General features: G+C 50.5%; 1 protein-coding gene across 2 annotated transcripts in view; it reads left to right on the forward strand.

The window, feature by feature from the left end:
- Window positions 1-13359, forward strand: part of MLLT1 (MLLT1 super elongation complex subunit) — a 32583-nt gene extending 19224 nt beyond the window's left edge. The window contains exons 7-12 of one of the 2 annotated variants that reach the window (XM_032092657.1): window positions 4702-4798; window positions 5521-5632; window positions 6808-6907; window positions 7104-7175; window positions 8512-8583; window positions 9329-13359. In XM_032092657.1, the coding sequence (XP_031948548.1) occupies window positions 4702-4798; window positions 5521-5632; window positions 6808-6907; window positions 7104-7175; window positions 8512-8583; window positions 9329-9457 (582 nt within the window). In that variant the 3' untranslated portion in view covers window positions 9458-13359. The remainder of the gene's footprint in view (window positions 1-4701; window positions 4799-5520; window positions 5633-6807; window positions 6908-7103; window positions 7176-8511; window positions 8584-9328) is intronic. The other variant, XM_032092658.1, reaches the window with a different exon arrangement.
- The last annotated feature ends 75 nt before the right edge of the window (window positions 13360-13434 follow it).

Below are 13434 nucleotides of genomic sequence, written 5' to 3' on the forward strand. Positions count from 1 at the left end.
AAATAATCTCTCCGAGAAGATAGAGAAGCAGATTGGTAAATGCTTAGGCTGGGTTGTATCTCAGATGAAATTCTTCTTTGAAACTCTAATCAATATTAATTGTTCCTCCTGTGTGGTTTAGCTTCTGCTTCAGATACAAACTTCTATTGAGATTTATGTGCAGGCAGAGTTACCTAAAAGTCAGAGTTTAAGGTTATGGTCCCTCATTCATCCCTGGCAGTGATATCTACAGAGCTACAGGGACACTTTTCTGCCTGCTTATGATAGCGATGTTTTTGAATGTGATCTAATTTCAGAAAAGAAGGAAATCATCTCAGTTTTGGTAATGAAAAAAGCCCAGTATTAAAATGTAAATAAAGCCCCTCTTCCTGTCATGGCCTGTAAGAAATGTGCCATTGGCTGAAGCTCAAAATACAACCACATGCCACTAAATCTAAATAAGTTGTGTTGTGAAACATAAAACAAATTATGTTCTTGTACTACTATTTTTAAAAGCTGTCTAAATATTTTTTCATTTTTACAACTGAGAACATTCCTCATCCTCTGTTTTCTAAAAAGTGTTTTCCAAAAGAAGGCAAAAAAAAATGTAAGAAGGGACAGACAAATCCAAACTGTTGCTACTTTTCACTTGTATATTTGTTATAAAGAAGCCATATATCTTGTAGTAGGGTTCACAGGATAATGTCATGGGAATTCTGGAACTGGTTTCTCCTGACCGCTTTAAGAAAGGTTTATTTTATTAAGATGAATGTTCTGGGGACAGTTTGTATTATGATTTAATCAGCACTGTGATACAGCAAATACTGATGTGTTTGTCAGGAGGGGTTTTTTCTGCAGGATTCCCAGTAGAAGAGTTGATCAGGGAAGTGTTAATTCCACTCTGCAGAGAAGTAACATCCCTGGAAGTGTCCAAAGCCAGGTTGGACAGAGCTTGGAGCAGCCTGGGATAGTAGAAGGTGTCCCTGCCCATGGCAGGGGATGGCACAGAATGATCTTTAAGGTCCCTTCCCACCCAAACCATTCTGGCATTTTATGACTTTATTTCCCAGATGGATTAAATACTTATATTGGGCATTAAGAAGAGGCGGTTCCTCCCCTCTTTTAGCCTTTTACCCAAAGTGCAGCAGTGTGCAGCAAGCCCCACATCTCAATTCCAGACCCACAGCCCTCCCTGCAGACCCGTGTCCTGTGCTGATCCCAGAGTGTCCTTCGCTGTCCCCGAGGTGTCCCCGTCCCCTCGCGGGGGGCCCGGGCAGTGTGAGCTGATCGTGCTGCCAGGCTGTCCCTGAAGCCACAGCCTGTGGCACTGGAGCCTCAGCATCTGCTGCAGCCCGTCCTGCCCCTGTCCTCCCTGGCTCCAGCTCCTGTTGGGTGCTGGACAGTGGGATCTGGGGAGGGCAGGGACACTCTCTGTGAGGGACAGGGAGCGGTGGCAGCTGCCGCTCCCACCAGCTGAGGTTCCTGTGGAACCTGAACTCCAGGGCACAGCTGCATAAAGCACTGGCAGCAGCACCCAGGCTCTGGAGTTCCTTGTGCACCCTGGGGGCATCTCTCGGCTCCCAGCACTGCTGGTTGCTGCTCCAGGGTTTCTCCTGGCACAGCTGCGTGTGGAGCCGTGTGGGAGCCACATCACTAAAGCGAGGGAGCAGCTGGAGGTGGACCAGGGCCCGGAAGCTCTTAAATCAGCTCTGCTGCTGTAGCCAGGGATTGTGCAACAGCTCCAGGGCTGCAGCTCCACGGTGGCTCCTAGCTGACATCTTTGCAGGCTGCTGTGGCGAGGAGCAGCCCTGCTCCCATTTGTGCTCCTGGCCTGGGAGCTCAGAGGGGGACTCTCCAGAGGGATGAAGGACTTTCTCCTGCTATTTCAGCTCTTGCTGGAAGTTACTTGGCCTTTCTTTCTTTTTTTTACCTTTTTTTTTTTTTTTCCTTCCCCCATCAAGTCCAGTTCCCTGAACTGGCCTCATGCTTGGCTGCCTCAGTGCTGACAAAAGGGAGAGCAGGGATGTGAGGCAGCGTTGCTTTTTGCCATTGTCGGCGTTGCTTTGGTCACATCCCAGTGACAGTCACTGAGCACACGGAGCGTGTCCAGCTGCATCCTCCTCTGGCTGAAGGAGCTGATGGGGTTAATGGCAAAAGGAGAGATGAGTTACCTCCAACTTCTGCTGCTTAGGTCCTGTTAAGTCATTTTAAGGGAAGACCTGCAGATTACCAGGAATGAGGGATGTAGGATTGGAGCTGTGGGTCAAGCACAAGAACTGTGCTCCCTTAGCTTGAAAATATTCATAAAATCCCAGAATGGTTTGGGTTGGAAGGGACCTTTAAATATCATTCAGTTCCACCCCCTGCCATGGGCAGGGACACCTTCCACGGTCCCAGGCTGCTCCAAGCCCCAATGTCCAGCCTGGCCTTGGCCACTGCCAGGGATCCAGGGGCAGCCACAGCTTCTTTGGACAACCTCTTCTCTCTGCTCTCCACTTCCATGTTGGAATTTCCCTAAACAGCCAGGGCTGCTGCAATGTGCCAGTAGATCTGATGTTGGAATTTTTAAATTATTCTCCTTCACTCCTGAACCCTTCCCAAAGGTTGTAATACCATTTTGGACACATTTTCCCCGTCTTACAGTGGAATAAATGAAACTCTTACCAGTACTTGGGTGACAGTGTGGCCAGCAGGACCAAGGCAGGGATTGTTCTTTGTGCTGGGCACTGCTGAGGCCACACCTCGAGTGCTGTGTCCATTTCTGGGCCCCTCACAACAAGAAGGACACTGAGAGGCTGGAGCGTGTCCAGGGAAGGGAACAGAGCTGGGGAAGGGACTGAAGCACTGGGAGCAGCTGAAGGAGCTGGGAAAGGGGCTCAGCCTGGAGCAAAGGAGGCTCAGGGGGGACCCTGGGGCTCTGCACAAGTCCCTGACAGGAGGGGGCAGCCGGGGGGTTGGGCTCTGCTCCCAGGGAACGGGGACAGGATGGAGGAAATGGCCCAAGCTGTGCCAGGGGAGGGTCAGGTTGGACACCAGGAAGAATTCCATCATGGAAGGGGTGGTCAGGAATCAAAAGGGGCTGCCCAGGGAGGTTTGGAGTCCCCATGCCTGGAGGTGTCCAAGGAAGGCCTGGACATGGCACTCAGTGCTCTGGGCTGGGGACAAGGTGGGCATCAGGCGCAGGGATTCTGTGATGAGTTATAAAGAAGGGTGGTATTGGAGTGAAAAATTTTGCTGCCACTTTCACTTATCAATTCCCAAAGCTGCCAGTGTGCCTCTTTGTGCCTGTCACAAAGTTTTTTTAGTATTAACCCTTCCTTTAACAAACTTAACAGTGGAAATGTGTGATCGCTCCAGTGTGAGGATGTGGCAGCAGTAGTAATAAGTGGATTCCTGGGAATGAAACAGTGAAACTGAAATGCTGATTTCCAGGGAATTACTTCTAAAAAGGCAAGATACTACAGTACTTTGAGAATCTTTGAACTAGAACCTGCCTGAGCGCCAAATAAAACCGTTTTAAGGGGAATTTTAGGAGCTGTTTGGGGATGGAGGGAGTTGCCGTGGCCTCTGCTGCCCTCTGGCGGTCCCCAGGGCTATTGCAGGTGATTGCTGTGCGGTATCGGATTTACGGTTAAAATTTCCCAATCTCACCCAAATTTCCTTCCTGGGTGCTGCTGTTACCAGTACTCATTTACTCTTCACTTACTCTTACTGCACAGGATACTCCTGGTACTTCTGCTGAGTGCTGACGGAGGAGTTGGGGTCACAAGGGTTGAGCTGGTCTCTGTTATGTTTGCACAATGTAGTGGAGCCAGTACAGTGGATCACTCAAACTGGTGTAGAAACAACTGGGTTTAGGGGATAATAATAATAATAATTTAGAATTAATTTTGGAGTCATGTGAGCTAGTTGGGAAAGACATCTCCGTGTCTGTGAGGAAAGGGATAAGGGAATTGGGATTGTTCATTGAAGAAGAGAAGCTTTGGTGTGACCTCCAGTGCCTGAAGGAGCCTGCAGGAAAGATAAACTGTTTGTAAGGGATGGAGGGACAGGACAAGGGGGAATGGCCTCAGACTAACAGAGAATGGGGTTAAATGGGATATTGGGAAGGAATTCTTGGCTATGAGGGTGGGAAGGCCCTGGCACAGGGTGCCCAGAGCAGCTGGGGCTGCCCCTGGATCCCTGGAAGTGTCCAAGGCCAGGTTGGACCAGGCTTGGAGAAGCCTGGGACTGGATTGGATTAAATCATCTTTAAGGTAATTTCCGACCCAAACCGCTCCATGACTCTCTGAGTCCATGGTCAGTGATCAGTCTGAGGCTCAAGGGAACCTTGGTAGGTACAATAAATACACTTTTTAAGAGGGTTTAGGTAGTTGAGGGTTCTGTGCTGGTCATCTGTCACTTCAAAGTAAGGGCTTTTCATTTAAATGTTTTTCAGATGCTCCATATCATCAGCTGGGGGGTTTGAACCTTGTGGTGTGAAGGGGTTTGCTGGGAGTCCTTGATGTTGCTCCCAGGAGTGCTGAGCTGCATCCTGCCAGACTTCCATAAATGTTTTTTTTATTCACCTCACATTCTGTTTGTTTCCATAATCCCGAGAACTCCATTTAGCCATGGGTGATGTTATAGAGTGCTCAGATGCTCCTGTCTCACAGTGCTTTGTGCTCTGTTTTTCTGGATTAGAAAGATTAAGATTCTTTTTCTTTTGTTTCCCTTTTATGGGGGGTTAAGTCTGTCCAGTCCAGCCCTTCCAACTCCAGCTCCAGCTCCGACTCCAGCTCTGACTCTGATTTTGAGCCATCTCAGAACCACAGTCAAGGTGTGTTAAAACCTTCCTTGTGTAACCTTAAAAGGCTCAAGAGAAATAAATCTGCTTTTCCAGCACTATAATAATACAGTTTCTTGCATGCAGCCATGTGTTGGAGCTGTGATGCTTCAGCAAGAAAAGGCAATAATGTCATAACATCATGAACAAGTATTTTTCTTCTCTTGGTAGCTAATTTATGAGTAGGGAATCCCTCTGGATTTGGTTCTTTCCCTTCTGGCTTTGGTTTCTGCCTCGGTTTATAAATGTGTTGCTGCTGCCTGGTGTGTAGAATCACCAGAACAGTTCTCCTCCAATCTCATCTATGTTTTATTAAAAATTATAAATGTGCCATTCATCACTTTGCCAGTGTGTAACAGCTCCTTTCTCAGATCCCTCCACTGATAACCCAGAGAGGGAAACTCTGGCAACAGTAAATGTTCCAACTGCAGCAAATGCTATGCTGTTGCTGCTGTCTCCAGTGACATTTAAATCAGCCCCACACACATGAAAAATGTGTCCTTTTGTTCTCATTTGGGAGGGAGGGGAGGCTTTGGGGAAGGGAGGGAGTTGTAAAGTTTGTCAGCTCTGCTTTAGCCCTGAGCCTGGGGCAGGCTGTCCTTTTCCAGTCACATCTCACTGGCAATCAGGATGTGTCTCAGCTGAGATGCAGGGGTTGGGCTGGGGCTGTGCTGGTCGTGTCCTGGTGCTGAATTCCCTTCTCCCATCTGCCCCAGGCCCCCTGCGCTCCATGGTGGAGGATCTGCAGTCGGAGGAGTCGGATGATGACGACAGCTCCTCTGGAGAGGAGGCAGCAGTCAAAGCAAACCCCGTCAGCCGGGATTCCAGGTGGTAACAAATCCGGAACAGGGATGTTTGCTTGGCGCTCGGCCCTCTGCATTTGGTATTTTAGGGTGCTCTCAGTTTGGAAGGAGGAATTAAAGAGCCGGGGCTCTGTGTGGGAGGGGAGGAAGGGCAGATGTGTGGAGTCACTCAGCACAGGGTAGGGACACAGAGCTGGGGACAACAGGGTTGGCCGAGGAGCACAAAGAGGGGAAGGCACCAGGAAGTGCTGAGCTGAGCTGGCAAGTGTCACTGACTGACACCTTCAAACACCTTCACCTAATTGTGACCCTCAGATCTCTGCAGAGCTGCTGGGGTATGGCACCTTTGATCTGCCGAGATTAGGGACATGTGGGGGACAGGCAGAGTGTGCTGCTCTGGCTGCCTGCGACTGACAGGGCTCAGGAGTCACTCTGTGCCCACCCTGTGTTGGCTGCTCCTCTCCTCTGGACTCAGTGACATCTGTTTCCTGCTCCAGGCCCCGGAAGGAGTGGAACTTCATCCTTCTTCCCTCAGGAAATGCTGCTACAGCCCAAACCTGGAGTCTCAGTGAATTGTTTAATCCAAATGCTTGGCCCAGAGAGCAGCTGCAAATCAGAAATGCTGCTGGTGGTTACCAAAACAAACAAATATCCATTATTGTACTTGTCATCATCAGCTAAACAAGGATGGAGAGACATTGAAGGGTATTTTTGTAGATCTTTAGGGGATAACCAGTTTTCAAGTTCATCACAGGTAGGCTACCTGCCATATTTATAGGGCCAAAAGGAGAAGGAGAATAAATAGGAAATCTTAGAGGTCACACCAGCAGCAGCACTAAATGCATTTTTTGTCTGTGGAGGTGTCAGTGAGCCTTTCATGCTCTTGGTGACACTGGGAGGAATTCCTGAACTGAACAGTTGGCTGTGTGTGAAAATCAAGTGGTGCTCAGTTGTTCTGGGGGACTCGTGTATGCCAGAGTTGAACTGCTGCCTGTGCTGTGCCACCTAAACCTCCCTGGGAATGCCAGGTGACACCAGCTGGGAAAAAAGGGATTCTTGGAATCTCCAGTGACCCATTCTCGCAGCCAGTGTAGGATCTATGACATAAAAGAGAATTTCACTAGCTCTGTGTGGCTCAGCTGGCAGCTGATGAGTTTGCTGCTCCCTGGTGATGCTCATTCTCTGCTGGTGGTTTTTCAGACTGAGCCTCAGTGACAGTGACAGTGACAACAGCGCCGACTCCTGCCCGCCCAGCCGGGAGCCACCTCCTGGGCAGAAGCTGCCCCCAGCAAACAACAAGGTATGAAATCCCCCCTTCCCACAGCTCTGCTTCCCCCCTCTCCTGGTTCCTGCATTGGAAATTCTCACTTGCACCGAATTCTCCCTATTCCTGTCCTCAGCAGACAAGTGATTCCTTCCATTTCAGCGCTCTGCTGGGACACCCCTGTGGTTCCTGAGCTGATTTTGATCCTGTTGTTGGTTTCTTTTCCCCTCAGGCATCTGGAAGGAAAAGCCCAGAGTCTTGTAACAAGCCAGAGAAGATCCTGAAGAAGGGAACGTATGACAAGGTGTGTCCTGTGGAGAGGGATCTTTCATGAGGGCCTGGAGGGACAGGACCCAGGGAATGGCTTCCCAGTGCCAGAGGGCAGGGCTGGATGGGAGATTGGGAAGGAATTGTTCCCTGGGAGGGTGGGCAGGCCCTGGCACAGGGTGCCCAGAGCAGCTGGGGCTGCCCCTGGATCCCTGGCAGTGGCCAAGGCCAGGCTGGACACTGGGGCTTGGAGCAGCCTGGGACAGTGGGAGGTGTCCCTGCCCATGGCAGGGGTGGAATGGGATGAACTTTAAGGTCCCTTCCAACCCAAACCATTCCAGGATGCTCTGATTGAGGAGCTGAGTGTGTCAGAGCTGCTGGGCCTCACCATGCACAAAACCACCTGAATCAGCCCAGCCTGTTCATTGTTCTGTCTCAGCAGGGTAAAAGCTTGAGTTTAACAAAAACCAGATGTTGAAAGGACAGACTTTGGAGAGTGACACTGCAGAAATTGTGTACGTTACATAGTTGAAGCCCCAGGTAGTGTTCATAGGCAAAACGTTAAAATTGTTGTATTTGTTTGCCCTTTGTCTGAACCAAGGGCCTGGGCACTGCTGCAGTGCTGGGGCACTTCCTTAAAAGGCAGTTTCACCTGGCTTTGATCTTATAAATTAAATATTATTTGCTGCTCTGCTTTGCAGGTTTAGTTGGAACCTTTGTTTGTTCAGTGAAATTCCCTCTTTCCTTGCCTCCAAGGAGAGCAGATCCATGTTCATGCTGTGATTCACTGATTCTTTGGATCAGTTTTGCTGATCCGGACCTGTTGTTGGCTGTCTAATAAAAACTAAAATTAAAAAAGAAACCTAAACCACTCTTACCTAAGAACAATGAACATGTTGAGCCTGTGAACAATCCTTCATTTCCTGTTGTGGTGTAGGTAAAACTACCTGGGACTACAGTGCACTCCAAGAATTTTTCCTTACCTAAATGGAAGTCATTGCTCAGCAGATTGCTGGGGTGTTGGTCACTGATGCACCTGATGTTTTCAGGTAATTTGGAGTTAATTAGGAGAATCCACTGATGAGGAGCTCACACTGAGGGTCACCAAGGTGAACTTCACCTCACTGAGGTCCTTAAAGGTTCTGCCCAGTTCTTGGAGCTGGTTACAGGTGTGGGTGTCATTAAATTTAAAAAAATGGCCTTCAGAGTACTTGTATTTAAGGGAAGTCTTCAGTACTTGAGGAGGAGGCAGTAAAAAAAGTATGGAAAAATTGGGAATGTCTGAAAGGGCCTCAAGTTCTTCTGACCCCTCACTGGGGTCAGACACTCCACGGGTCCTTCAGACACTCCACGGGTCCCTGTTTGTGTTCCAGGCCTACACGGATGAGCTGGTGGAGCTCCACAGGCGGCTCATGGCACTACGGGAGCGCAACGTGCTCCAGCAGGTACAGACCTTGTCCGTGCTGGCCCCGGGGATCTGGGTGTCCAGAGGGCTCAGCCAGGCCCTTCCAGAGAGCTTCTGCTTTGCTTTGAAAGCAAAAATATGGAAAATAAAATAAAATCAGCTGTGCATGCGGTGTTTTTGTTGGAAATAGTACAGGAGTGTGGTGTGGGCACCTTCCCTCTGCCATGCTGGCAGCAATCCCTAAGTTGGGGTCTCCTGGTCTGATTGACAGCTTCTTCCTGGGGGCAGGGGCTGAGCTCTGCTCTGGGACAGGGACAGGAGCCCAGGGAACGGCTGGAGCTGGGTCAGGGCTGGGCATGGAGCTCAGGGAAAGGTTCTTCCCCCCGAGGCTGCTGGGCACTGCCCAGGCTCCCCAGGGAATGGGCCCGGCCCTGAGGCTGCCAGAGCTGCAGGAGCGTTTGGACAGCGCTCTCAGGGATGCCCAGGCTGGGGTTGTTGGGGTGTCTGTGCAGGGCCAGGGGCTGCACTCAGGATCCCTGAGGGTCCCTTCCAGCCCAGGGGATTCTGTTATTTTATGATATAAAAGGACAGAAACGTGCCCACATCACTGTCCAGAATGAGCTACTCAGGCATGCAGGAGGAGCTGGTTTGCTTTCTTGGGGAGAGCATTCCTTTCCTGTTATGAGCCTCTCCAAGGCTGTTCCAAAGGGGTGGGAAAGGCCTGGATGGGCTCTGTGTGCCCGCTGCCCTCTGTGCCGTACTGATGTCCATCCCCCTGTCTCCAGATCGTGAATCTCATTGAGGAAACCGGGCATTTCAACGTCACCAACACAACCTTTGACTTTGACCTCTTCTCCCTGGATGAGACGACCGTCCGCAAGCTGCAGAGCTACCTGGAGGCCGTGGCCACATGACGCTGGGCCTGGGAAGCTGGCTCTGCTCTTCGACCAGAGATCCCCTCCACTGGTACAGGAAACCACCCCATGGAACTAGGCCTTCTTATCCTCCTGCCTCACCCGAAGAAGCACTGCCTTAGAGAACAGCCATGCTCTAGGAATGCTCAGCCAGCTGCACTTTTCTTGTAGGCTTCAAACCAGCGCCCGCCTTGCTGAGTCTGTCCCCCCTCGGCTTCGTGGGCCAGGCCCCGAGCAGAGCAGGCGTGCTGCACTTAGGCTGCACAGCGTGACCTTTTCGGTTTCCCTTCGAGCAACTGTGTTTCAAGAGCACATTTTCGAGGCGTCTCTGAGCTCTGAAGGAGCGTGGATGCTGTTCCCTTCCCTCGGAGCTTGGGACCAGCCTGCGGAGAGCTCCAGAACTCAGAGCCCTCCCGCTCTGCCCCGCGCCGTGTGGGTCACATTGACAGAGCTGGCCCGGAGACTGGGGACACAGGAGGCTCCCGGGGGTCCTGCTGGTCTGCTGCAGAGGAGAGGGGCTGCATTCCAGCTGCATTCCAGCTGGGATCACCCACCGGTGACTCCCGGTGGGGGCAGGACCCTCAGCTCCCTGCAGGGACACTCTGTGCTCGGTGAGGAGGCCTCTGGAACCTGCTGTCTCCTGCTGGGGTTTGGAGATGTCTTGTTTGTTGATCTGAGCTCCTAAACAAAGTCCCACTCCTTTCAGTCTGCTTTAACTGTAATAGGACTCCAAAACTGTAAGCTGTATATTTTATATATATATATTATATATATGTATGTACTGTATGTATAAGAAGGGCCTAGTTGGGTCTTATGATCTTAAGGGTGTGTTTTTCTGTTGTTTTTTTATGGCTCTGGCAGGGGAAGGCGCTTAATAAGATTTGACTCGTTTCGTTCAATGCCTCTTGTGGACAATTTGTAGTGTAAGGAAGCTGGACAGCAACCTCCAGGCATCCCGTGCTCCAGAAGGGGCTCACCCGTCGTCTTTCCATTTGTCAGTGTTTGATAACTTTGCCAAAACATGTGATTGGTTTTGTTCTGTGTTCTCAAAGAGGAATCTCCTTGCAGTGGCCCCTATAGTAGTGGCTGTACTTTGGGAAAACCAAAACAAGGGAGAGCTTAAATCTTTGGGAGACGCTGATGTAAAACACGGAGTGGAGTCAGGTTTGTTCCCTCCTCCCTCTCCCACCACGCTGCCTGTGCAGGAAAAGGCAGGAAACACAAACACTAATGCAACCCCTTCCCTGGATTTCTAGTTAAACTAGTACTGACCTCCAAGTGTTGTCCAGGCGGGCGTGGGGAAATCCCAGCGCCTTCCTCAAAGCTGTGTTACACTCCTGGTCCCTAAATCCAGTATTTTCCCAGGAATTGCTCATTTTTCCGAGGGGTGTGGGAAGCTTTTGCCAAATGTCCATGGGGCACAGGCGGTGTGGGAGCAGCGGTGCTGGGGAGCCCCTCTGCTCAGGGAGGGTTGCACCGCTCCAGGTTTGCTGTCCCTTGTTTTGGGTTCCCCCTTTCTTTATCATGGAAATGTTGCAACTAATCAACTGAAGTGGCAATATGATGATAAGCTTGTTTGAGTTGGGTCATGTTGACCCGATTCCCATTAATTTTGTCCTTGTACCACCTTTCATGTGTTGTGTGTGTGTATATATATATATATATGTGTGTGTGTATATATATATATATATATGGAAGTTCAAGCTCATGCCAGGTGCAAACCCTGTCACACCAGTGATCTCAGCTCTTTTCTTTCGTGCTGGACGATGCCAGGGCTGGAGAGAAATGCCAGAGAAGGTGGAGGGCAGTGGGCAGAGGAGGAGGTGGCAGCAGGACACCCATGGTGGAGGCCGGCGGTCACAGCCCCTGGGTGGGTACTGCGAGTCCTCGTGTCTCCGTGGGGCTGTGCCGGGGGAGGCAGCTCTGTGCCCACTCCGGGCAGCCTGGCACCCCCGTGCTGGGTGGGGTTGGTGACACTGTCCTGTCCCCAGAGCAGTGGGGGTGGCCGGGCTGACCCAGCTCTCCCGAGGTCTTTGCTGCCCTCTCCACCCTGGTCACTCCTCCCACAGCTGCGGTCCCAGCACTTCCGGACTGTCCACAGCCTCCAGAGCTGCCCCTCAAGGGACTGGAGGTGCCACCTCCCTCCTGCCCCTTCTGCTGTCAGTGCCCCGTGCTCACAGCTCCCAGCCAGCCCAGGACACGCGTGGGAGGCTGTTCCTGAGCGTGGCTGGAAGCACCGTGGCCACGGCATCGTCCTGTCCTGGAAGTGACTTTGTTGGTGAAGTCTGCTGAGCATTGATAGGGATTTGGTTTGGTTTTTATAAGAAGTATTTTACACATGAATTTTTTTAGACTGTTTATAATCCCCCTGAAAACCCGAGGTAGGATTGTTCCCCAGCAATAGTTCCTCTCCATTGTGTGCACATGCTGATTTGTTACTAAAAGGTTTTTGCAAGTACTTAGTTGTTCTACAGAGTTGATGTTTTTTGGGGTATGTGGTAGCGTTGGGGAGCACAGGAGGAATGACTCTGCAAACTAAGAATGGTCACATTTGGGCCTCATCTTGTGTCCCCTTGGAGTTCCCTGTGTAGATTCCCTCTAGGCTGGCTGAACGCTGTTCTGAACATGCCGTGTACAGGTTTTTGTGGATAAAGTGTTTGTTCTTGTGTCACTCTTGAGAGCATGGATGGATTATTGTACTCTAGGAAGGAGGGGGCAGTGCTGCTGTGGGCATTGCTTCAGGTCCTCGAGGATGTGTAGTAGCTTGCGTTGTTAAAAAAAGGAAGAAAAAAAAAAAAAAGAATCCAAAATTGACTTGTAGCCATAATGGTTTTTCCAAGGAAAATGGACAGGACTCTGTTACTTTTCCGTGTCCTTCGTGGTGGTGCTGCTGGCACAGACAGGTGCTGGGCAGCCCGAGGGCTTCCCGAGTTGAGTTGGAATCGTGTTGGAGGTGGGATCAGGACTCGGCTCCTTCGTCCTTGGCCCAGATCAGAGGCCAGGGAGGGGTCGGGAGCATTTTCCTGGGTCCTGGTCTGCGATGTGTTGAGCCTTGAGGCTTTGATTACTGACATGTACTATTAAAAAAGCTAAAAAAAAAAGAGGAGAGGAAGGCTGGCTGGCTGCAAAGCCCGGCTGAGGCGTTTGGGCCACGGAGGGAGCGAGGCTGGCTGAGGTCAGGCTGAATCCATGGAAGTGCAATGACTCTGCCACCCGTGGGATCGTGGGGTGCGGTGGGAGCATCAGAACGAGCCAAGCAATTGATGCAACAATCCAGAAGCAGTTTTTTTGTCAGATCTTGGAAGGTGTTTGATGGTGAGAGAGGTTTAAACGTCCCTTACGGAGGGGCCTCTCCACGAGCAGAGCCCGGAGCGGCTCCGGTTCCGCAGTTTTCCATTGGGGATGTGCTGGAGCCGGCTCTGCTCGCATGAGGCTCCTCCCTGCTGGCCCGGGTGCTGTGGTGACGCTGTGACAGCCCCGGTGCACCTGGGCCAGGTGTTAATTAGTGCTGGAAGGACCCAAATGGGTGTTGCTTTCCTGGGGCGCGGAATAGCCATCAAAAACTGACAAGATGAGTTTGCACTCCTAAAGAAAAATGTAAGTACTTCAACTTCTAGAGAATTTTTAATTGTATTTCTGCCTAGAGCCGAGGTATTAAATACCTCAGCACCTGAGGATTTTAAAAGTTGTGTTGGGAGAAAGTTCTTCACTCAGCTGGAAGAAATGCAGCTGAGCCAAGACTAACTGCAAGATTTAAAAAAAAACCACAAAAAAACTCATGTTTGTAATACGTTACAGGATTGTTTGTCCTGAATTTTAAACTTTTTGTTAAATTTGTGGAACTATGGAGGAATTTTCTAGAAAAAGTGAAATAAAGTAAGATGGAAAAGTAAAACTCGGAAGTGTTTTTCTGTTGTTGTGTTGTTTCTCCAGGGATGGCACCGTGGCTTTCCCAAAACCTCTCCTCGTGGCACAGC

Source organism: Corvus moneduloides, chromosome 28 (genome assembly GCF_009650955.1).
Source record: "Corvus moneduloides isolate bCorMon1 chromosome 28, bCorMon1.pri, whole genome shotgun sequence".
Lineage (NCBI taxonomy): Eukaryota > Metazoa > Chordata > Aves > Passeriformes > Corvidae > Corvus > Corvus moneduloides.